The sequence below is a fragment of the Nuphar pumila genome, chromosome 14 (genome assembly GCF_984573655.1).
Source record: "Nuphar pumila chromosome 14, dmNupPumi1.hap1.1, whole genome shotgun sequence".
In the NCBI taxonomy this organism is placed as follows: domain Eukaryota; kingdom Viridiplantae; phylum Streptophyta; class Magnoliopsida; order Nymphaeales; family Nymphaeaceae; genus Nuphar; species Nuphar pumila.
The window spans coordinates 4584036-4610656 of NC_143262.1; the positions used below are offsets into that span (position 1 = coordinate 4584036).

A 26621-nucleotide genomic window follows, 5' to 3' on the forward strand; every position below is an offset into this window, starting at 1 on the left:
CCACCAAAGTTTTGCATCTCCATTGAGATACATTCTCGCCACAGTGACTTGTTCACTCTCGTTGGTATGGACAACATTAAAGAACTCTTTCATATCCCAGAGAAAGTTCTCCAAGTCTTTAGAACTTCTTGTGTCGTTGAAGCCTTTTTGTTCTAGCACTTTAACCCGCGGCTTGTCGCTGAGTGACAGGTTTCCAAAGGCCCTTCTCAAGACATTTATTTTGGCCTGCAAGTCTAAGGCTGCAGTGCCGAGTTCTCTTTGCGAGGCCATCAATCCTCTATCTATCTTGTCGCCAAGATAGGTAAGCATTCTTTCTAAGTTAGTCAGGCATCCTTCCATCGCCTTTGTCCGTGATGCCCACTCATTAAGTCGAGTGGACTAAGTTCTCACCGTTTCCTCTAATCGAATCAACCTTTTCGATTCTCCGCAGCAGCCATGCTTGAACCTGGCTTTGATACCAACTGTCACACACAATTTTTTTATCTCCCAAAAGAGGCTCCCGTGTGCGGCCTAAGTGATAGTTTCGTTTACCACTTGCAGCCTAAGCACCGATTCGCGAATTGCAAAGACCCGAAGGTTTCACTCTAGGAAACTCTCAAGAAAGGACACACAAGGGAGTTAGCCAAATTTCTCCACTTGGCACTTTTTTTTCTATAACTTAGAAGAATTTACAAGTACAATCTCATGCACTTGCTTCTCTCTCTCTTTTACACTCCCGCAAGTTCCTTACTTATAACTTTACAAAGTAACTGAACAAACCGGGTGGTGCCTGGACAGGCTGCCACCACACTTAACAGTTTACACAATTGTTAACTTCCTTAAACAGGTGGTTGCCTTCCCAGACTGCCACCATACTGTTAGCAACCATTGAAATCGCCCAACAACGGTCGAATAGGTGACACGCCCCACGGCTGCCACCCGCTTCTCAATTCGCCTATCTTCGGACTGCACGATGCTTGTCCTTCAACAACCCTTTCACGGATTTGTCTTAGTCCCAACACCTTCTTGCAAACAACTTCCTTGCTTGACTTTTCGCCAAGCATCCGCTCGCTCGATAGCTTTGTGCTTGTTTACGCTTTGTGCACCAATAATCACCACATTTTTCACCCGCATGTTGGCTTCCAATGACCACCCCGCCATTGGCTTGCCGGAGCCAAGCCCATCCGCTTGGTCCCAAAGATTCCAGTGTTACAACAATGGATTGAGGCAGGGGACAAGGTCTCCAACCCCGCCCCATCTCAAAATCCTGGCCTCCATCCTCACACAAGTTTTGATTTTAACCTTAATCCCTGCCTCCATCCTCAGTCCAAACGAGGCAAGGTGGGGCGGGGCCCTGTTTTCCCTCAGTCCATTGTCATTGTGGACGAGATGGGGCAGGGCAAAGACGGGCTTGGGGAAAGCATAAGTCCATCCCCGCACGAGTTTTGATTTTAACCTCAATCCCAGTTTCATGTCCTCCATCCCTGGTGCAAATGGAGCGAGGTGGGGCTGAGCCCCGTTCTCCCGGTCCACTTCCATTCCTACTGCTGAGCACTTTTCTGATGTAAACGGTTCGGATTTCGATAAAAAATACATTGGAGAGTGAATTCAGAATAGTCAAAATTTGCAAAAGCACCATCATGAATTTGAACAGATTGAAGCGGCAAATTTGGTTTGGAATTGGCATTCTGAAAATTGATTTTTTTTATTTTTTAAACCGACCGATTATAATTAAGTTGGACTGTTAATATGGGTTGGGCCAAGGGGTGGCAAAACCTGACACGACCCGCCAACCTGCCTCTTAGGCGGGTTCAGGTTTGGCTTGAATGGGTTTGTGTCATAAACGGGTCGACCTGCCTAACCTATTTATTAAACGGGTCGGGTTCGTGTTAGGGGTATGCCAAACCGCCAACCCGGCTGACCTGTTTAATAAATGGGTTAGGCGGGCGGGTATAACCGTTTACCCGAACCCGACCCGCCAACTCGCCCGCCAACCTGTTTACCGACCCAACCCGTTTAATAAATGGGTTAATCAGGTCGTGTTGGGTTACCCGTTTAATAAATGGGTGGGGTTCATGTTTGCCACAACCGACCTGTTTGATAAACGGGTCGGGTTCGTGTTGAGGTATGCTGACCTGCCAACCTGCCTACACGACCGGCCAACCCGATTGCCACCTCCTAGTTGGGCCCAAGGTTGTCAAAAGGGGAAACATAAACTAGAAACGTGTTGGGAAACAAAAATGCGACCAAAATGTCAAACTCTTGTCGAACGTGCAATCATGCAGTGTGTAAAAAAAAAAAAAAAGAAAGACCTTTAGTGGCTGTCTTTGAGTGAGAAAAGGAACTTGAGTGGACGTTGCTACCTCCGCTAAAGGTCATTTTTTAACAAACGTGGGCGTGCCACTGATCGCACGGGCAATCAGCACACGCGCATCCGAGTAACGTCAAACGAAAAACTGGTTCGATGTTATGAAAGCCTGCTAGATAGAAAGCGTACAAAACCTGCATACTGAATGTGAATCGTTCGATCAGAAGATGTTACCTGAATTCATCCCTTTTATAATTCCTTTGAGTTTGTGCTAACCCCAGCCCTCTTTATCCCTTTCCCATCTCTTTGTCTTCCTCTTCACCTCTTTCAGGCCACGATGCGGTCCCCTCCCTCCGGCAACGACGCTCTGCTCCTTCCGACGATGACACTGTCAGCCGTTCGATTGGATTCAATTGCCGGAGCCCAGCTCGCCAGAAGCTCAATTTCTCACCAGCAACACTGCTCATCGGCACCTTCCCCCACCCCTCAAACATGAATCTGTGTGGAGCAGTACAAATGCGACAATATTCATGAAGAATATTATAAGTTTACATAAACTTTATTGCTTTAGTAATATTATAATAAACAGTAAGAATTAATATTTACGTTTTATAAGATACATGATTACATTTACAACTAAAATAAGTAATTAAAATATTGAATAACACATATATCTTAATTTTTCATTGAGGAAAAATTTATTTAAGAAAAACTTACAAGATATACAAAAGCATGTTTCTTAAATAAGGGAAACAAGTTTCCTATATAAAGTAAGCAGGTTTCTCGTGTGATGTGAAACGAGTTTCCTCCTTGATGAGAAACGAACTTCCCATACACTTTTTACAAGTTTTGAAAATGCAAGGTTTTTGGTTTGAAAAATGGTTGTTTAGAAAACGTGGTAACCTTGGTTTCGGGTCTGTCGGATCCATATCGAGCCGGGCCGGGCGCACCATATGGCCACCCATAAAATCATTAGAGGGCATTATCGTAATTTTGGAAGCGTTATCGCTAACTTGTCCGATTCCCAAAGTCGGGCAATTCACCAACATCCTGATTTCCGGAAAACTTCCAAGAAAGCTCCGTCTATATATAAATATCGATCGTCTGATTCTTTCTTCCTTCCTCACTCCCTCGATCTCACAGAAAACCAGAGCGATTGCTTCCGGAGAAGGAAGAGACGAGGAGTTTCGAAAGGGAAGAAATGGCGATTAGGACCGTCGGATTCGTCGGCATCGACGATCTCTGCTTGGAGATGGCGTCTTCTCTCATCCGATCGGGCTTCAGAGTCCAGGGTTTCGAGGTAGGGTTTTATATTTGCTACGATCGGTCGTGTGCAATGTTATTTTGAATAATGAAATTTTCGAAGCAGGTTATATGTTTTATCTAGCACCGTGCCCATTGTGTAGGTTTCCATTTCCATATATATATATATATATATACTCATTTTTCTACTTAACAACCCTTGTAGGTCACATAATCTACACAAAACATCTAAAAAGAGGGTGATTTATACTCAATAGTTTCATGCCTTCAATAGCACCAAATATTAACCACATATATTTATTTAATTGATTTATTATTTATTTATACGAGCACCCAGTGCCAGCAATCAAAAGTACTGGATTGACACAGGTATGCTAGGCATTTTGAAAAACCCATGTTACATGTCCTGGGTATACTGCTTGTCAAATTGTGAAAGATTGGGAATAGACTTTGATTGAATACTTAAAAAATTTAAATCTAAGAATAGGAGGAGCCACTTGAGTCTCAGCTTTGCTCTATAAGGAAGAAAGTTTTGCAAGAGTAGAACATGATGGCATGGTGATAACAGCAGTCGACTCTGGCCTGTTTGGCAGAGGCTCATCTCGAAGGTTAACTATCTATAGGAAGTGAGCTATGGGCCAAAGGACAGTCTCAAGCAGATTATATTCTAAACAGCTATCAGGACAACCCATTACCCTTATCAAATGACTTATGTCTGCAGTTACCATTAGACTATTCTTCAGGTTGGCCAGTGAAAATAATTAATTGCCTTATGCTGTATATTTTCCTTTACTTTTTTTTGTTTAATTCTCAAGATAAGTTTAGTGGGAAGTGCCACGAGGATGCGATAGTTTTCAGAGAAATGGCTTTTGGAGTACATGTACAGCCAAAAGTTTCCATGAAAAACTGGCGATCATTTTATAAGAAAGAAAAACTACTAAGTTGTCAATCAAGCTTTCAGGTGGCTTATGGACCTGCTTATCTGGAAATCTGGGATAAGTTGAGATATTACATTATGTAGCATGTACAACATTCTAGGTATCCAACTTATCCCAGTTTGTGAGCTTCAAACCAACCATACTTCAGTCGAGTGGTACCTCAGTTGCGGCATCAACACTTAGGAAGGCTATGTTGGACAAACCTAGAACTGATGACCTTGGATAGGAGTCTGGCAGAATTTTCAGGTACAAAGCTTCAGCCCAATCCATTTGGAATGAATAGCTGAAACTTGGATCAAGTTTGTCGTGCACAAAACTTTGCCATGAATTGAAAACCAAAGAAAAGGAGGAAATACTTGATTATGCAACAGAAACAACTGCAATTTTTCCCCGTCCATAAAAGCCATTTTGTCATACAAATGTGCAAATTTTTGTGCTACAAGACGAAGCTCTGGCAATGAATACCGAAAAATAATTTAAAACTTCACTAACAATTGACCAAGAGAAACATGTACAGTTCAGAGTTTTAAAGCATGTGAAGGAGTTTTACTTGAATCACTTTTGGAAACTCATGATATCTTGCTGCAGCGTTCCTTCCTTGTGAAACCACCTGCAAATGATTTATTTCCCTTCTGTTCCTGTTGTTCCTATATTTCACTATCTATTCTGTCACTTTCTTGCATTTACAGGTATCCAAGTCCATCATGGTTGATTTTGTGAAGTTAGGTGGTTCCAACTGTGCTAACCTAGTGGAAGTAGGAAGAGGTTAGCATTTACTTTTATTGCTCTCCTGTGGTCAGTTGTTTGTTTGGGATTTAGATTAACATTTACACCATTGCATACTAAGTTGACTATTTTTTCCAACAAGTTTAGTATGTGACTAAATAAGAAGTTGCAAGACAACTCAACCCATGCTTTTGTTTATGATGAGGTTGGATGCCAAGTAACTTCTCACTGAATTGCATTTTTTAAACATAGGTATGATAATTTTTACAGTGATGGGATGAGGTTCATAGTACATACTAAGTTTGCAAATCACATGAAGCTTATGGTGATTTATGTGAAACTTCAAGTTATAGAAAAGGGATGCATCTATTATCAGAATCACCCTTCATCTCAACATTTACTGCATTTCATATTTCCAAAGGAATCTGGCTATAAGCATTAATAATTAAACTTAGATCAGTTGTTGGGTTTGACAAGCTATGATGTTTTTGGGTTGATGAAGAGCTACCTGCACTGATTTTTTTTTTTCTTGATTCTTTCCTACAGGTGCTTCAGCACTCATCCTAAGTGCATCGAACTATAATCAAGCATATGATCTACTATTTGGTACTGGGGGAGTCACGAGAGGTTGTCATCATAACAATCTGTATACATGGTTTTCAGATGATGTTTGGTTCAGAAATTCCTCTAAACATGAGTTATTTTTCTTGTAGAGTTGCCCAGTGATGCTGTCATTGTTCTTCGTTCAGATATATCACCAGATAATACTGAGAAGTTAGAGAAACATTTAAAAGGCAAGTTGAGCTTGAGCTGTGGTGCACTCTACTTTTTGCTGAAATCAATGAAACATGCCTAGCTTAGGAGAACCATTTTGGATAAAGTGATTATATGTACAGACGACTTGATCTTGGACCTCTTTTTCTGTTATGCCAGAGTGAAGGCTCTAGTTAACAAATTTGGAAAGCCGGCTATATCATTAAATTATTATGATTAGGGTTTTGATATGTAAGAAGCTTAGGGTGCCTGTTTGATTTTTTGTTTCTTTGAGCAGAAGGTATCTGTTTGATTTTAACATGCTCAAACTCACTGCACTCTCCTTTTCTTAATATATCATGAGTTTCACAAATTTTGTTTTGGAAATCTCTTTTTAAAATTGTCTGTTCAATGACAGGCTAAGGCCTGCTTTAAACAACAAATTATATTCTCCATGGTAGTTGGCTTCCACCAGGTTTGCTCTGTATATTAACTTGTATAAGTGGCTGGGTTGAAAAAATAAGGTTGCATAAGCGACTGAATCTTGTTATTTGCAACAGAATAGGATGTAAAACCGTTTTGAGACTTGAGAACCAAGTGACTGATGCAGAGGGTGTTGCCTTTCTGTTCATTCTATACTTTTCACATGGTAACTTTTTTTTTTTCCATCTGATAATAGAAGCTGGATTTAGCTTCCTCATAGATGCACTTGTATCAAGGGGAATCTCTGAAGATCTTTATGGAAGAATTCTTGTAAGTAGTTACTGACCTTTTCTTATTAAGTTATAGATGATTCGTTTGCTGGGATCTTTCTATTGCATGCCAGACCTTTTACTTTATTGTATGGAAACTTTTCTGTTTCTCTTTATAATGGGGCTCATGTTCTATAGGTTTCTACATCAGGGAGATCTGAGGCTATTGAAATGGCACACCCAGTTCTTGCTGGTAGCTTTGTAGTGTTTCTTTTATCTCATCTTTTAAAATGTGTAGATACAGTGCCATAAGTTAATGAGTTTATCCTTTTTTTCTTTTTTTTCGCTTGAACTAGCCTTTATTACTTGTGGACAGGCATGGCTGCAAAGCTTTATGTTTTCGAGGGCAACATTGGTGCTTCCAGGTTTATTCCATTCTTCCATTTTTCTAAGATATTCTTGAGAAAAACAATTTTTCTAAATTCTCCCAGGAAAAACCCTTGCTGATATATTGGTAGACAAATATAGGTGACTTCACCTACAAAATGATATAGCGATAGACACTATTTCTGGTTATCTGATGTCCATTTAACTGCTGTTTTTTCCCCAAATCCTTTCAGTAAAGTCAAAATGGTGAACCTACTACTTGAGGGCATTCATTTAGTTGCTGCAGTTGAGGCTTTGTTTCTTGGTTCACGAGCTGGGATCAACTCATGGATTCTATATGACATATTGTCCAATGCTGCAGGGAGCTCTTGGTGATTATATTTAACTCTGTTGATCTATTTGTTACACACAATGTTCATCTGCCTGAATGTGTTATGATAACAAATTTGGCTACATGCATAAGCCTAGTTCTAGTGAACGATGATACTGCACTTTGTCACAGGTACTTCTGAAATGCCAAAATACTTGTATCAACACAATGTGACATAGGTACATTTGTGGGTACTGCTGTTGGTGCAGAGTGGGTCAATGAAGAATTGGCTGCAGTCAACACCATACCAACATTGTCCAATTTTTGGACTCTTTTAGAAATATTTTGTCATTTCCGACCAAGAGAAAATATGGTCATTATACCTTGATGCAGGGGCAAATTGATCTTTTTGTAAATAGTTGAGTTCACCTTATGTGATTCTAATTTTATATAGTGGCATCAAATGTATTAGATGCATACATGAGGCATATTTAGGTACTTTGACCGTTATAGGTAGTTATTAATGGGAAACTCATGGGACACCTCAAAAAAGCAATACACAAATCCCCAAATCCTTCATCTCAAATGATTTGGCCAACCTTCTTTTCACATCCCCTTCCATGAATGTGTCATCTCCAGTTATCAACTTGTCAATGTTGAACTGAAGGAGTTCTTTTTAGCTGTTACATAACAAAGTCAATATTAGAAGAATATTACAGGAATGCATAGACTGACATAAGTCTACTCCAAACGAAAGCAAAGGGTGTTGTAATTTTTATTTAAAAGTTAAACCTGTTTACATTGTAACATCCTAGTGTCATACTTTAAACTTGGTTTTCTTGCTTCAGAAATTGCACATCATCTGACCAATCTTCATTCAGAGGTGTAACATTGCTAGCTCTTTTTATTTTTATTTTTTCATTTTACAGGATTTCTTACAAAATTTGGAACTTTGGCCAAAATGTGCAGGATTTTTGTGAATCGAGTTCCTAAGATGATAAAAGAGGAATTTGATGGAAATCGTTCTTTAAATACATTGGTTCAGGATCTGGTATTGTTCACTGAGTATTTATGTTTTATTTCTGCTCTATTTAACTGACTTTGTTGAATTGGTGATATTACGTCCGCTATAATAAGCACTACGTGCTGCCTACTTGAAACATGGGAAATGTTCCTGGAGCGGATCCTGTAAACGCTGGGTGAGATTAGCAATCTCACCCAGCGTTTTAACAGGATCCACACTCGGATTTGGGTACCAGGATCTACTTCTGAAGTTCTCAGCTGAAGTTCTGACTGGTGCCAGTCATCTCATGTTGTACATGAATTCTCTGCAGATATAACTCATGCATACCTGCTGCTACAGGGCGAGATTCTGTTAGATATGCATGTATTAAATCACTGTGCACTTCCTAATGTAATCATGTTCTTTGTGTGTGTTGCGTATGTGTCCAGTAACTGATGGTACTAAATCATTTTTCATATGATAATATATGTATTTGTAACTTCACTGTAAGGAATACTTTTCAAACTTGAAAATTGTTTAGTAGCAATCAGGTTTACCCCAAAATTCAAACTAATTTACAAATTGGTTAAAATTCTTTGAGGCTGAAATTGGTTGTGGATTTGAACTTGCACTGTGTGCAAACTGCATTGAACAAGAAACCTGGCTCATTACTGGAATATGTTTTGGACTTAATGAATGTCACACTTGGCTCTTTTCAGATCCAAATCTGAACTAGTTGTAGGTCCTAATAGGACACCTTATTGAGTTGAGAACCCGAAGCCATGCAGAACGACTAATGCTTTACTAACTAGAGGCTCTTGTCTGACTGCGGCTTGGCTAGACATAAATGGATGAACACTACATCATTCTGGGAAAGCATGGACAAGAGATGCACCTCTCTTGTGGCTCACCCCAACTTGAAAAATGGAGATAAGATGGATTCTAATTGGATTCCTTTGGAGTAACTGCCAAGAAGCAGACTATGTGAAGTTTTTAACTGATTCAAAGCATTTAATGGTAAGTTAAAATGTGTCAACTTAGGTTGTCTTGTAGAACTACATTTTGAAGGTTAAGTAGAAGAAAAAGGAAGAATGAATGGATAAGAGAAAGAGGAGATAAAAAGGTTGAGGGAGACAGAAGCATGTGTAATGCTAATTAGGGACCAATGAATGGTACCATTATATATATGTGTGTGTATGTTTCCCTCTCTCTCTACACCCACACCCACATACACACATATATATAGGTACGCATATATCAATGTTGCAAATACATATCGTAACTGCTGTATGATATCTTAAAATTCATAAAATTGCTCAAAAGTAAAACTAAAAAAAATTAAAAAATTGAGAATTTTACATAATGCAACAAATATACAACAAAGTAATAAAATGCAATTATGAATAACTTAAGCACAATTTTAACATTTAAGTCAATCTGAAAGGTCGTAGTTCCCATGAGACAAAACACTTTCTGAGAAAAACAGCTTGTATGTAAAATACCATATCATTAAATTAGAGACCATCAGTAGTTGTTTCCACATTTTCTGCAATTGTTGTGCATGATTTTCTGTAATGTGCACTTATAAGAGATTCAGAGATACTAAAAGGCAATTCTTTTAACAAGGGATTTGTTCGGGACATGGCCAAGTCGCTAGTCTTTCCTCTTCCACTTTTGGCAGTTGCTCATGAACAACTAATATATGGTACTTATCTTTAAAAACGAGTAAACTGTGATTCAGAAGGCACAAACATGTAGTATGTTGTCAAATGCATTTTGCACGGTAAATTTTCACCAATTTGCTATTTGTCTACTGTTTCAGGATCTTTGTGCGGTTATGGAGAGCAGTCTGATGCTACTTTGGTTAAGGTTATTGTCATTGAGTAACTTTAATGAGGGCAATTTTGTTTCATTATGCTTGTGAATGAGATGGAGCACTTCTCAAATATGGCAATACATTAATATGTAACCTTCTGAAATGCCTTCTTTTCACATTTAAAGTTTCTATTGCACAGGCATGGGAGAAAAGCTCTGGTATCAGCGTTGCTGCTTCTGCAGATGCCTACGCCCCAGAGAATTTGGGACATCAGATTGTTACAGCATCAAATACTGTAAACAAAATTGGTTTTATTGGCCTTGGAGCTATGGGTTTCGGGATGGCATCTCATCTATTGAAATCCAACTTCTGTGTTTATGGATATGATGTATGAATTTTTTCCTCATGTTGCTGTCATTCACTTATTTTTTTTCATGTTGCACCTTCACATAACTTCTTTTCATGTTTTTTCATGCAAAGGCTTAGTTTGAGTTTGTCCTTTTTTTTTGGAGTCTATTCTTTCTTACCCGGGTTTCACTGAGATGAGTTTGCATCAGTCTATTTAGTAGCAAATTTGCATATCTTTTTGTTATCAAAATGTCAGATTAGACATTTGTCTAAGCCATGGTTTTTTATGCATGACTTCCACTACAAATTTATAGCAGAGTAACTTGTTCCCCTTGATTTCTAGAACTCGGTATTTGAATGGCTAAGCAGCCCTTCCACTTAAAAAGTATAGGGCCGTTCATTTTTGTGAATTAGTTGACAGTTTTTCATTCTTGTCATTACATAATTCAGCTTTCCATTCTTTCCGTTGCTAATCATTTGCAATTTCCATGAGATTTGCCTAATGACATACTTCAAATCTTTGATGCCACTGCTGTAGGAAATTTCTATTCTAAATGCATAAGCTTGTTGACTAGCAAGAAAACAACTTAATTCCTGGTTACTTTAACTACTTTTCCACTGCCTTTATGGTGTATTAGTTTGATAATTACATCAATTACAAGCACATAGATACTTTGACACGGATTGCCTTTCTATCATACATTCTTCTTCTCTTCTTCACTACGCCTTCATCCCAAAACAATTGGGGTCGGCGATATGAACCAAAACTCATAGTGGTTCATATACATAGGGTGTGACTAAGTTTTTATGCTGGTTGTCACTGGCTTAACGCAACCCTCCTCCTTTATCCGGGCTTGGGACCGGCAGTGTATAACTAAACAGTTAAACACAGGCGGAGTTCTTTCTATCATACATTAATGCCATAAAATTGGGAGCTGTAGGAAGGTCCATGGTTGTCATTTCAGTTGCCATTTGGCATCGACTGGTACCTGCTATGCCAAGTAGCATGAGCTAGTACCATGTCACTATGACCAAAAGTCATAGACCCAGCAGAGTTTTGTTGAGATGAGTCAATTAAATCTGTGCCTTTGCATCACATCGACATGGACCCATTTAATTTCTGGTTGGGCTCATATCGTCCTGTTAATTTTCCTTTTATCCTACCCTACAATCTCCAACATTTTTTATGTTCTTTTTGAATAACATGGTTTCCTTTTGTTTCCAAAGGTAACCTAACACGAATATGCACCTTATGGATTGTGGTGGAAAATAATCATCTTTTTGCAATGTGTTGAGACTATGGAGGAAGATAATTATCATTTCCTAAGGTGTTGACTAGGCAGTTATCTCCAAAGCCATCATGTCATGTTGATTCATACATGTCAGGGATTAAACTATCACATGATCTATTCTTTTGTTTTGTGTTATTTTTTTTATTAGAGTGCATAGGAATTAATAGACTTTTTCAGCAGTATGTTAAATAATGTATCATAAGGCTAGCTAATTTTATTTAGCCTTTTAGTATTATTTGTATAGGTATTTTTTCTTTTTTTTCTTTTTTCTTTTTAGGACTTTTTTGGGTTGTATTTGACTAGTCAATATTTGACTAAAGTCAAATACAAAGAGTCGTTGGGAGCCCAATGACTCTCTCCTTTCTTGCTCCCCTATTGTATATAAATATGGGGCATTACCCTGGGCTCCCAACGATTTGCATATGGTTTTTATTGATTTAGAGAAGGCATACGATAGAGTACCTAGGGACGTTCTCTGGTGGACAATGATGAAGAAAGGTGTTTCTCTCAAGTACATTAGTATAATTAAAGATATGTATGAAGGAGTAGTAACCAATGTCCGCACTTGTGGAGGGGTGACAACCAATTTTCCGATAACGGTTGGGTTACATCAAGGATCTGCTTTAAGCCCTTTCCTATTTGCGATAGTGATGGATGAGCTTACGAGATCAATTCAAGAAAATGTACCGTGGTGTATGTTGTTTGCTGATGATATTGTTTTGATTGATGAGTCTAGAGCTGGGGTTAATGCTAAGTTAGAATTATGGAGACAGACATTGGAAGCTAGAGGTTTTAAGTTGAGTAAGAGTAAGACTGAATATATGGAATGTCGGTTTAGTAAGCAACGAAGTAGTGATGGGAGTGTAGTGAAGCTTGGTGAGCAAGATATACCGGTGAATGATTATTTCAAATATTTGGGATCCATCATTCAAAAGTATGGAGAAATTGATGGAGATGTAAATCATAGGATAAAGGTTGGGTGGATGAAATGGAAAAGTGCTACTGGAGTGCTGTGCGATCGTAGAATGCCATTGCGGTTGAAGGGAAAGTTTTATAGGACGACTATTAGACCCGCTTTACTTTATGGTACGGAATGTTGGGCTGCCAAGAGACATCATATTCAAAAAATGAGTGTAGCTGAGATGCGGATGCTTAGATGGATGTGTGGAAATACAATAAAAGATAAGATTCGGAACGAAGAGATACGTAAGAAGGTAGGTGTTGCACCCATTGAAAATAAGATGCGAGAGAATCGTTTACGGTGGTTTGGACATATTCGGCGAAGGCCTAATGATGCTCCAGTTAGAAGGTTGGAGAAATGGGAAAATATATTAGTTAAAAGAGGTCGGGGTAGGCCTAGGAAGACTTGGATGGAGATGATAGGAAAGGATATGAATGCTTTGAACCTCACCGAGGACATGGCGTTGGATAGAAATGATTGGAGGAAAAGGATTCATGTGGAAGACCCAAAATGAATTTCTTTTTTGGTTCATATCGCTGACCCCAATTGTTTTGGGATGAAGGCGTAGTTGTTGTTGTTGTTGTTGTTGTACCCTGGGCTCCCAACGACTCTATTTAGAGTCGTTGGGAGCCCAATGACTCTCTCCTTTCTTGCTCCCCTATTGTATATAAATATGGGGCATTACCCCCTCTTAGATGCATGCATTTTTTGTGTGCTTCACAATCAATAATATTATTTTTTTTCTCTTGTTGTTGAATACCCTTTTTCGGGTATTTGTGTATGAACCTTTCTTGGTTCTTGTGAGTGTTCATTTTCGATACTTCGGTTGGAGCTCTTTGAAGTATTCATTGTTGGTGATCTAAGAGCTCATCTTCTTACATGGTATCAAAGCTCGATGATCAAGCTAAGTTTGTTTTCGGTACATCGGGAAACATGCCATTCAAAATTTGAAAGAGGTGAAGCTCTTTTGCAATTCCTACTCAAGTGCGTGCGAGATCGTGATCGTGTAAAAGATTGGAGGAGTGTTCGTACTCTTTATCAGTGGTGGAGTACTCATTATCTTCACTCTTTTTTTTCTTTTCTTCTCCATTCTTCTTATTTTCCTTCTCAAACCTTATAAAATGGATGACAATGATAATGTCACAATTAAACCCATTAAGCTCAATAATTCTAACTATGTAACATGGGCTTCAATTATGAAGCACCTTATATGGGGAAAGGGGTTATGGGGATTAGTGGATGAGACTGTTTCGAAACCCAAACTAATCCTTACAAAGGTAAAAAGTGAGAAAGAGATACCTCTTACCGTAAAGCTCATACACACACAAAATTTATTTGGACCCGGTCCGGGTCCGAACCTGACCCGGATCCGGACCTGACCCGGATCCGGACCTGACCCGGATCCGGACCTGACTCAGACTCGACCCGGATCCGTCAGGTGTTAGTTGGCTGCATGCTTATAAAAGCACACAACGGCAAGGGGGGAGGTTTCTCGAAACCTCCTTCCGCTGTGTTCTCCCGTTTTCTCTCTCTCTCTCTCTCTCTCTCTCTCTATATATATATATATATATATATATATATATATATATATATATATATATATATATATATATATATATATGCACCTGAGGCCACCATCTCTCTCTGCCTAGTAAAGGCAGCGAGGCAGGGGGGGGGGGTTCAAATACGAAACCCCTTTCCTCTCTCATTTTCTCTGCACTCCCCCCCTTTCCCCTCTCGCTCTCTCGTTTCTCTCTCGGTACCCGACCCCCTTGTAAGTTTTGCAATGCTCGAGTTCTTCCACTCGTGAAGGGTGAGGGACAGTGGGAGAGAGAAGGAGCTGCAAGAAAAGCCGATTCCAATCTTAGGGTCGGCTGCTCTTCGAATTCCTTTATACTTGCATACTAATACCAAATTTAGGGTACTAAAATACCCCTATTACAAAGAGAGGAAATTACATATTGCCATTAATGAAATGGCAATGACTACGGGTCTGGATCCCCTGACCCGTGACCCATAACAAGAGATACACGTCTTTTCACCCTCCCTCAAGTTGTGCATGGTCTTGAACCATGAACAACTTGCCTTTTAACATCCAAAATTTGTCTTTTGTCAGTCCCTTTGTAAATATATCCGCCACTTTATCTGCAGTTCGTACAAATTCGGGCTTAATCTCTTTCTCTTCTACCTTTTGTCTCACAAAATGCTGATCTATTTCAATGTGTTTGGCACGACTGTGATAGATTGGATTAAAAGACATACTAATGGCACTCTGGTTGTCATATAAAAGGAGCGATCGAAAGATCGATTCTCCTACTTTTGTTAGTAAATGCCTAATCCAGGTAGCTTCAGCAGTAGCGGCTGCCATTGACCTGTATTCGGCTTCTATACTGGATCTAGCAACAGCCTTTTGTTTCTTACTACTCCAGGAAACCAAATTCGTCCCAACAAACACACAATAGCCGGATACTGATCGACGTTCATCTGGGTCTCCCGCCTAGTCTGCATCAGAATAAACAATAATCTCATGTGCATTTTGCCCATTAGTCTTTCTCTTATATAAAAGACCATCCCCAACAGTTCCCTTCAGGTACCGAAGTATCCGTTTAACCGCTTCCATATGCCCTTCACATGGTGCATGCATAAACTGAGATACTTGATTCACAGAGTAAACAATATCAGGTCGAGTAAAAGTGAGGTATTGAAACATGCCCACTATGCTACGATATTGTGTGGGATTCTCGTATGGATCTCCATCTTGAGAACTGAGCTTTTGGTGAAGAACACTAGGAGTTCCCAAGGGCTTGCAATCTTTCATACATGCTTTATTGAGGACATCGATGGTATACTTATGTTGAGTGAGAGTTATCTCTTCAGGGGTATTGTCGACTTCAACTCCAAGAAAGTATCGTAGTTTACTAAGGTCCTTCATTTTGAATCTCTGATTCAAGATATGTTTAACCTCCTCAATATGCTCGTTGGAATTCCCAGTGATGATAATATCATCTACATATATCAACAACAGAGTAACTGCGTCTTGGTTCTTGAATATAAACAATGAATGGTCAAGAAGAGATTTTCTAAAACCATATTTTTGTATTTCAAGAGAGAAACTATCAAACCAAGAACGAGATGCCTTTGGCTATAAGCCTCGCCTTGTATCGCTCTATAGTCCCATCTGGTTTATACTTTATTTTGTACACCCATTTCGAACCAACAACATTTCTGTCAGGTGGTCTTGGTACAACATCCCACGTACCACATTCATGTAGAGCTTCCATTTCTTCATTCATTGCTTTAATCCATCTTCTGGAATTTAATGCTTGAGAAAACGTTGTGGGTTCATCTTCCTTGTTCAAGGCTGTTAGGAAAAGTTGAAAGTCCAATGAGAAATTTTCATAACTGACCCATCTTTCAATTGGATGACGAGAACGAGTGGATCTTCTAGCATCAAAGGTAGAAGTGGATGTGTCCATTTCTGGATTAACAATAGTGGGCGCCTCTCTTCTTCGTCGGGTGTAAACAAGACCTTTATACCTTTTTGGGTCCAAAGATGGCTCTGTATTCTCAGGTGCAATCATCTCATCAGAAGGTATAAATTCCTTATTCTTTTGAGCACAATTTGAAGGACAAACATCACTAGTTCCAGAGAAAAGTTCAGAATTCAACCGAGGATAATAAACCTCAATTCTGGAATTTGATTCTGAAGGGCTAATGCATCGACAATCAAAATTCAATTCATCAAAGATGACATTTCTTGATATTTTGATGTGCTTGCTTATAGGTTTATAGCACATGTACCCTTTATAGTCATCGACATAGCCCACAAATCCGCACTTCAAGGCCTTGTCTTGAAACTTATGTCTCATTGAACTATCAATATGACCATAGCATAAACAACCAAACACACGCAAATCATGATAGTTGGGATGGACACCAAATAGAGAAAAATAAGGAGACTTGTTTTCCAAAATAGTCATGGATAATCGATTTATCACATGGGCTGCTGAATGAAAGACTTCTGTCTACAGAGTAATCGGAAGATTACTATCATGTATCATACTCATTGCACTCTCAACAATATGGCGATGCTTCCTTTCAGCAATCCCATTCTGCTGAGGTGTATGAGGGCAAGACACCCTTCTCTTTATCCCATTACTTTGAAGAAAATTAGTAAAGTCAGTGGAAGAAATTTCACCTCCTCCGTCACATTGGAAACAAAGAATGTTTTCAGAAAATTGATTTTTGACAAAGGAATGAAAGTTTTGGAACAACTTGAAGGTCTCAAATTTGTGTTTCATGAAGAAAATCCAAGTATAACGAGAATAACTGTCAACAAATATAAGATAATATCTAGTTTCAGATATAGAAGCAACTGGGGCAGGCCCCCAAACATCAGAAGAGATAATCTCAAAGGGTCTTGAAGCTCTTTTATTTATAGAATGAAAAGGTAAAACATGACTCTTACATAAGAGACAACTAAAACATTTGTTGTCATTGACATTTATTCCTAAACTTGACTTGGGAATGAGGTTATTTGAAACAAGCTTTTCAATGAAACTACTACTGCAATGACCTAGACGACCATGCCAAAGATTTGACTTATTGATTTCAGAAACACTAAAGACACATGTAGAATTCTCAGAAGGCAACGATGAAGAGCTTCAAGTTTGGGTCTACAGGACGAATATGTGCTGAAGGATCTTCTTGAAAAACATACATATTGCCTTGCCGTTTTCCTTTAGCGAACGTTTCCTTTGTGCAGAGGTCCTTGACAAGAACATGAGTAAATTCAACAAAGCATTGATATCATTAACAAGTTTAGACACCGAAACAATGTTTTTCTTGATGTTAGGGGCATAAAGAACTTTTGAAAGGTTCAGAGAGGATTTCGACAAAGGTATAATGGAGTTTCCAATATGAGAGATAGAATGGTGGGATCCATCCCCAGTAACTATACTACTTCTACCAATGTAAGGAACAAGGTTTAGGAGCTTACCAACATTACCAGTAATGTGAATCGCTGTACCAGAGTCCACGTACCAAGTACCTTGCTCATTCTGTTTCAGATTCAATCCTGCTAAAGCTGACAACAATAACTCCTTTACTTCTCCGCTGGTCCTTGTACTGTATGTACCTCTCTTTGCTTCAACTTGAGTTTATTTTCTTTTATTTAGGGGATTGAACCAACAATTAGCTTTGATATGCCCCTTTTTATTACATAGGAAACAAGTAGGAATTGGCCTCTGTCGTTGTGGATTGGTATATGTATTGGGTGTAGGCAATAATCCACGGCCTCCTTGACCACTTCTCCCTTGTCCTCCCTTTCCCTTAATATCATAGTTTCCTCGCCCTCGTGCATAAGCCATCCCTGTAGCAAGAACTTCTTGCGTCCCTGTATGCATAGATGATTCTTCAGAAAATCCCTTTAGGTTCATCTCATATTGTAATAATTTTGCACGCAGATCTTCAAAGTTGGGCAGTTCAGGTAAACATAACAAAGAAGTAACAATCATATGATAGTCGTGTCCCAATCCACTGAGAGTCTGTTGTACCAAATCTTTATCAGTCACTGCACACCCAACAACTGCTAGTTGATCTGTATTCCAGTATTCTATGATAGTCATGGAATCCTTTCTTAACATCTAAAACTCTTTTTTAAGAAACATAATCCTGGCCTGAGAAACCTGTGAGTATGTCTGGACAAGTCTGTCCCAAAGTTGCATGGCAGTGCAATCATCTGGGATTGCCACAAGCACCTCTTGTGACAATGTAGATGTAATATAAGCAACTAGCGCCTGGTCTCTTTTCATCCAGGCTACAAATTCAGGATTTCTAACATATACCGTAGTAGATGCTCCTTTGCTGTCCCTTTCTTCTCGTGATATGAACTCTGGAGGAACTGGAACAGATCCATTCAGATGTCCAGAAAGATCCTGACTCCTAATGAAAGGAATGATTGCCTCTTCCAAGTCAAGAAGTTAGAATTGTTTAATTTTTCAGACACGAGTTGACTGAGGAAGCTTGAAGAAAGAACAGACTGAGTAGGGAATGAATCCATCTTTCACAATACTAAGAATGTGTCCAGCACACAGCCTGTCTACAATTTCTGCAATTTTTTTTTTGCTGATTGAAAGGTCACACACCTGACTGATGTAACTGCTGCAACCTCTCCTCCCTTTCCTTCTTTTTTTTGCAGAGAATACTATGTCAGGCTATGTAAATGGCACTAGATAGAGATTTAAGAGAAGAAAACTGATTCGATATCTAATTCAAATCAATATCTGATTTAAAACAAAATATTGAATACCGATCAAATTTCTGATTTTCAGAATAGAATAAATAATAATCATTGAATACGAAAACCACAACAAAAAAATATGTGAATAGGAAATCACACCTGATATTAATGCAATGCTTTTAAGTATGAAAGGAAATAGAGGTAAGGAGGACGTCAAAAGAAGAATAATCCAGATCTGAGTCTGGTCAGATCTAATCAGGAATATGACTGGATCAACTGACACCCGATTACGTGACCAGATCACGCTCTGATCGAAGTTGATAAACAAGATATGTTGAGAACAGATTGAAGGATAAGGAGACAACCTTGAGAATGCTTCGGATCAAGATACCTAGACCGAGACGATTCAGATTTATCAGAAAAGAAAACTTAAAATCAGATCTGATCAAGATCGTGATGCTAAGAGAAATATGGGACGAGATGAGAAGTCTGACAGAAAGAGTATTGAGAAAAGAATTTTTCTTGACTTAGAAGAGGAAAACAATGAGATTCAAATCTTTCAAACATACCTTTGGAGTCAATTCCAGGTCCTGCTGTAGCATGGCTCTGATACCATGTAAGTTTTGCAATGCTCGAGTTCTTCCACTTGTGAAGGGTGAGGAATAGTGGGAGAGAGAAGGAGATGCAGGAAAAGCCGATTCCAATCTTAGGGTCAGCTGCTCTTCTAATTCCTTTATACTTACATACTAATACAAAATTTAGTGTACTAAAATACCCCTATTACAAAGAGAGGAAATTACATAATGCCATTAATGAAATGGCAATGACTACGGGTCTGGATCCCCTGACTCGTGACCCATAACAAGAGATACACATCTTTTCACCCCTCTCCCTCTCTCCCTGAGCAGCGGCCTCCGACGATGTCGACGACCTTCCCTTCGACAACCCACCGCCTCTTTCCCTCTCTGTTTCTTGCTCTCTTTTGCTCGTCTACTAACGCCGACGCCGAAGCCGACGACCTCCTGTCCGACAGCCCTCAGGTGACCACCCCTCACCTCTCCTGTTGACAGGATCGGCGCAGGTGACCCCGACCCGAGCTCCCTTCCGGAAACCCAAGGTCGGCAGCCCAGGTGCGCACCCCTCTGTCGCCTCCTCTTCCCCTTTTCTCTTCTTTTCTTTTCTTCTTCTTTTTCCTCTACTTCTTCTCTTCTTCCTTCCGTCGACCGACAGGGGCAAAATCCCTTGCCTGTCGCTCTTTTACGACAGCGAATGGCCGTTCGGCAGGGGCTTTAAAGCCCCTGCCACTTTGCCGATAGGTTGATAAGGGTAAAACCCCTGCCGCCTGTGAGAAGGGTTTTGGCAGGGGGTTTTGGGGCCCCTGCCTGCCCTTTTGTTTTCACCAGGGAGGGTCGAGATCCCTCCCTGTCTCTTCTTTTCCACAGGGAGGGTCGAGCCCTCCCTGTCTCCTTTTTGTTGCGCAGGGGAGGGTTCGACCCTCCCTGGTGATAGACAAGTGATAGACAAGGGAACAACGTCCTATGAGTCATTCATTTCAAGCATTCGAACATAAAACATTTAAAAACATTTCATCACTTAATATTCTATTTAACCTTAACTCACGTAATAAAGCATAATCTATATGCATTCAAGTCATACAAGTCATCGCATATATATATATATATATATATATATATATATATATATATATATATATCTAAAACATTCAGATTATTGCATTATTTTCACCTGCATTCATAATTCTTATAAAAAATAAGTCAAGTCACATTTGACCATTCCAACGTGAAACACATGCACATACCTTATAAGTAATTTAGTTAGATATTCATGATACACATCAATCATAATACATAGGTATGATATATTTACTCAGACAATCATAATGCAATCATTTGCAATGAAAGTATTTAGGCATGATATATCATTCACCTAATAAGTCAAAACTAATCATTTGTAGGCGTGATGTGTCATTCACCTATACGCTAACATAAGCGTCACAATCAAAGCCTCATATCAAGATCTAAAATCAATAAGGATCTGATTATAATATCTGAGTTCAATATATAATCATGCTATAATAGAAAAGCCAAATCTATAGACTCATAACTGGCTATCTCAATTAACTCAAAAGATCATCACAATTCATCATAACATTTCATTTATCCAACCTCACAAAGTGTATAAAACCAACAGGAATATACCGCCCTAGACGGATGGTCTGCCTAGTCTTGGACAATATACTTCCTCACAGGAATATACCGTCTTCGCGAGCTACCCGCTCTTGGACAATGCACTCCCTTACAGAGACTTACCACTCTAACTGGATTACCTTATCTGGTCATGCACACCCTCACAAAGAATCCTTTGGGAACAGTTCCTCAACGGGTACCATATCCAGTGAAAACTATTATGATACTTGCATCAATACAATTGACCACTGTCAAGGTCGATAGCCATCAACACGGGCATAAACATGTATACAATCAAAGCATCACATCATACATCACTTCATATGGCATTAAAATTATAAAATCACACATTTAACCAATAAGGCTTCATGAACCAAAGTTCACTATTGAACTTAAAAATTTATCACATGCATTTATAATTTCATTTCACGTGACATTTAAATCATATCATACATAAGTATATTATCCTACGCATCATATCATCGCCACAAAGAACATTGCACTTCGTAAATTGAACCTCGAAGCATGCGTAAACAAAACATGAGTTCTATGCATGCATACGTGAACATGCACATTTTATAATACGAAGCAACTAAACCTCAACATACATAACTCTTACATAGTTCAAGATTTGCACACGATAAAAGCTATGTCACATGGGTGCGGGTGCGACACAGGTGCGGCGCAATTTCAAAAATTTTGGACACGGGGACTCGGCTATATATACAACAACAAACAACAACAACAACAACAACAACAACTACGCCTTCATCCCAAAACAATTGGGGTCAGCGATATGAACCAAAAAAGAAATTCATTTTGGGTCTTCCACATGAATCCTTTTCCTCCAATCATTTCTATCCAACGCCATGTCCTCGGTGAGGTTCAAAGCATTCATATCCTTTCCTATCATCTCCATCCAAGTCTTCCTAGGCCTACCCCGATCTCTTTTAACTAATATATTTTCCCATTTCTCCAACCTTCTAACTGGAGCATCATTAGGCCTTCGCCGAATATGTCCAAACCACCGTAAACGATTCTCTCGCATCTTATTTTCAATGGGTGCAACACCTACCTTCTTACGTATCTCTTCGTTCCGAATCTTATCTTTTATTGTATTTCCACACATCCATCTAAGCATCCGCATCTTAGCTACACTCATTTTTTGAATATGATGTCTCTTGGCAGCCCAACATTCCGTACCATATAGTAAAGCGGGTCTAATAGTCGTCCTATAAAACTTTCCCTTCAACCGCAATGGCATTCTACGATCGCACAACACTCCAGTAGCACTTTTCCATTTCATCCACCCAACCTTTATCCTATGATTTACATCTCCATCAATTTCTCCATACTTTTGAATGATGGATCCCAAATATTTGAAATAATCATTCACCGATATATCTTGCTCACCAAGCTTCACTACACTCCCATCACTATTTCGTTGCTTACTAAACCGACATTCCATATATTTTGTTTTACTCTTACTAAACTTAAAACCTCTAGCTTCCAATGTCTGTCTCCATAATTCTAACTTAGCATTAACCCTAGCTCTAGACTCATCAATCAAAACAATATCATCAGCAAACAACATACATCACGGCACATTTTCTTGAATTGATCTCGTAAGCTCATCCATCACTATAGCAAATAGGAAAGGGCTTAAAGCAGATTCTTGATGTAACCCAACCGTTATAGGAAAATTGGTTGTCACCCCTCCACAAGTGCGGACATTGGTTACTACTCCTTCATACATATCTTTAATTATACTAATGTACTTGAGAGAAACACCTTTCTTCATCATTGTCCACCAGAGAACGTCCCTAGGTACTCTATCGTAAGCCTTCTCTAAATCAATAAAAACCATATGCAAATCTTTGTTCCTCTCTCTATATCTTTCAATAAGTTGTCTAAGAAGATGTATAGCTTCCATAGTTGATCTTCCAGGCATAAAACCAAATTGATTCTCCGATATCATGACAACCTTCCTCAACCTAGACTCAATCACCCTCTCCCAAAGTTTCATAGTATGACTCATGAGTTTTATACCACGATAGTTTGTGCAATCTTGTATATCACCCTTATTCTTATATAAAGGCACCAAAGTACTCTTCCTCCACTCATTAGGCATCTTATTTGTTCGCCAAATCAAGTTAAAAAGATTTGTCAACCATTCTAAACCTTTCTCTCCCAAGCATTTCCAAGCCTCGATAGGTATACCATCTGGGCCAACTGCCCTTTTTGATTTCATTTTCTTCAAAGCCTCTGCAATTTCTTTCTTTTGAATCTTGCGCATGAAGTCACGATTTATCTCATGAAAAGGAATGGAGAAGTCTCCAAGATCTTGAGCATGACTATCATTAAATAGCTTATCAAAATAATCTTTCCATCTCTCCTTAATCTCCTCATCTTTGACTAAAACCCTTTGCGTTTCATCTTTGATACATCTAACCATACCCAAATCCTTTGATTTCCTATCTCTCATCTTTGCAAGCCTATAAATATCCTTCTCGCCTTCTTTGGTATCCAACTTGTCATAAACCTCCTTATATACCTTAGCCCTCGCGTTTCGAACAACTTTTTTAGCTTCCTTCTTTGCTATCATATACTTCTCCAAATTCTCATTATCACGACTCTTACTTAGATTTCTATAACACTCTCTTTTAACCTTAATAGCTAATTTGACATCCTCGTTCTACCATGATGTATCCTTACCTAGTGGTGCACCTCCTTTAGACTCACCCAATACCTCCTTAGCTACTTTTCTCATACCACCCGCTATCTTATTCCACATTGATTATGAATCCTCCTCGAGACACCAATCAACTTCCTTAACTACCTGCTCTACAAACATTCCTTGTTTAGCTCCTTTCAGTATCCACCACTTAATTCTAGGATCTATCCTATGTCTATCCCTTTTGCGGCATTGTCTAATTCTAAGATCTAAAATTAAGACTCTATGTTGTGTAGCTACACTTTCTCCTGGTATAACCTTACAATCGATGCAACAACCCCTATCTCTCTTTCTAAGTAGGAAAAAATCTATCTGACTCGTATTAACCCCACTTTTAAATGTTACTAGGTGAGACTCCCTCTTCCTAAACCAAGTGTTTGCTAAGATCATATCATAGGACAAACAAAAATCTAAAATCCTTTCTCCACTTTCATTTCTTTCTCCTATACCATAGCCTCCATGGATATTCTCAAATCCATCCCTACTAATGCCTACATGTCCATTAAGGTCACCGCCGATGAAAAGCTTTTCTCCATAAGATGTCTCTTGTACTACTCCATCTAAATCTTCCCAAAATTGATGCTTAATGGAATCATCTAAACCTACTTGAGGTGCATAAACACTAATAATATTAATAATATCCGTACCTAATACTAATTTAATAAGTAAAATTCTATCACCCTTCCTACGGACCTCAACTACATTATCTATAAACTGACGACTCATAACAATCCCTACTCCATTCCTATTCCTATTTATTCCTGTATACCAAATCTTATATCCCCAAGGTTCTATCACTTTAGCTTTCTCACCTACCCATTTGGTCTCTTGAAGACATAAAATATCAAATCTTTCTCCTACACATAACATCTACTAACTCTACAAACTTACCAGTTAAAGACCCTATGTTCCAAGTGGCTAACCTAATTTTATGGTCTTGGACTAACTTCTTTACCCCCACCCGTCCAACAAAGTGAGGGAACCCTTGCCTATTTGACACCACACCCGGGCGCCGGTGTGACGCGTCGCTTCTGGGCGACGACCTAGCAACCCTTGCACATTTATCACTGCCTCCGGGCCTAGAGAGTACAGCGCGTCGCTCAGTAGGGAACGCCCCAACGAAATTCTCATATTGGTTCATTTTCCTAGGATATGACAAAGTTTTTATGCTGGCTGTCACAGGCCTACCGCAACCCTCCTCCTTTATCCGGGCTTGGGACCGGCAGTGTATAACTACACTCGGCTATATATATATTAAAAAAAAAAATAAAAAAAATATATATATATATATAAGACTCGGTCAAAGTTGTGCCCATTAGGGGACAGGTGATGAGTTGTGAAGGCATTCTGTACACTTTCTTCATACAGGAATAATTCACTTTTGGGCACTTTCTTCATACACTGTAATAATTCACTTTCTTCATACAGGAAAAAACCACAAAAACTTGAGTTGTGCCCATTCTGTACTTAAAACTTGAAAGCGTACAGGTTTTTTAGTTGTGATGGGTTTTTTTCCTTACAGCTGTAGCCCAGAAAATTTCAAAAAAAAAATTTCAAAAAAAAAAAAAAAATTTCCAAAAAAATGGACCAAAATGACCCTGGGTGCGTTGACCACACCCAGGGTCGGGTTGACCGAGTCCGAGCCGCACCCGTGTCCGCACCCGTGTCGGTGCGTGTCGACGCGGGTGCGGCGACCTTGGAGCCGAGTCCGTGTGACATAGGATAAAAGTCATGTATTTTTCACCACATGAATCGATATATCACCTTAGATATAATTGTGTAAGGGTTGGTCAAAATCTCATTGATTATCCTACCGTACATCATACACATATTCTCAAGCAAACAAGACATACAAGTTCAAAACAATTTATAACATTCGCATGCATTCTTCTATACAAGAATAAATGAGTCCATCATATGACAAGACAATATATATAACATCCACAATATGCATCGAACACTACTTATACATATCCATAGTAGTTATATGTGCACCATGTATCAAATTTATACAAACACACAAAGCAACATAGTATGCGTAAACCAAAGTATGATGACACACATTGCGTACATATTATACATTCATAAGTGCACAGGCATTCAAACCCACACACAGGTGTACCTGCAACAAACACACTCCATATTCTGGTAACTACAATCATGACAAGCATGATCTCCGAACTACAATCATAAGAGTTCTAGATATCCACAACTAAGTGAAGTGTGTGAGCATAACTTGTATTTGCAATTCATTTAGATATTAGTGCAACATCATGCTTACACAATTAGTGCCTAAACATGCTCTCTATAAGTTCAGTTAAGGTATCTTACCTTAATAATGTGAAGAACAATGAATCGAAACTCAAAAGACAGAAGAGTTTCAAAGTCCGCAAAGACCGCTACCCAAGCAATACAACGAACCCTTCGTGTGCGATCGTAAATGCCAAAAACTCAAAAAATGCCAATTATAACAAGATTAACAAAAAATAACAAATTACCTTATAAATCATTACCAAGAGCCAAATAACACACAAATACACTCCAATAATTTACAGACTCCATAAAAAATATATTTAAATATAATATATATATATATATATATATATATATATATATATATAAATATAAATAGTGATTTATAGCCCAAAATAGTTCTATAAATG

At 38.9% G+C, this 26621-nt stretch overlaps 1 protein-coding gene across 2 annotated transcripts in view; it reads left to right on the top strand.

Annotated features, from left to right (window-relative positions):
• The first annotated feature begins 3358 nt into the window (after nucleotides 1-3358).
• LOC149816138 (ketose-bisphosphate aldolase class-II family protein) overlaps nucleotides 3359-26621 on the top strand; it is a 157420-nt gene continuing 134157 nt past the window's right edge. For both annotated transcript variants that reach the window (XM_089987328.1, XM_089987329.1), the window contains exons 1-12: nucleotides 3359-3587; nucleotides 5178-5253; nucleotides 5761-5841; nucleotides 5928-6008; nucleotides 6647-6720; nucleotides 6858-6912; nucleotides 7036-7084; nucleotides 7280-7417; nucleotides 8326-8407; nucleotides 9986-10064; nucleotides 10182-10228; nucleotides 10375-10563. In XM_089987328.1, the coding sequence (XP_089843454.1) occupies nucleotides 3489-3587; nucleotides 5178-5253; nucleotides 5761-5841; nucleotides 5928-6008; nucleotides 6647-6720; nucleotides 6858-6912; nucleotides 7036-7084; nucleotides 7280-7417; nucleotides 8326-8407; nucleotides 9986-10064; nucleotides 10182-10228; nucleotides 10375-10563 (1050 nt within the window). In that variant the 5' untranslated portion in view covers nucleotides 3359-3488. The remainder of the gene's footprint in view (nucleotides 3588-5177; nucleotides 5254-5760; nucleotides 5842-5927; nucleotides 6009-6646; nucleotides 6721-6857; nucleotides 6913-7035; nucleotides 7085-7279; nucleotides 7418-8325; nucleotides 8408-9985; nucleotides 10065-10181; nucleotides 10229-10374; nucleotides 10564-26621) is intronic.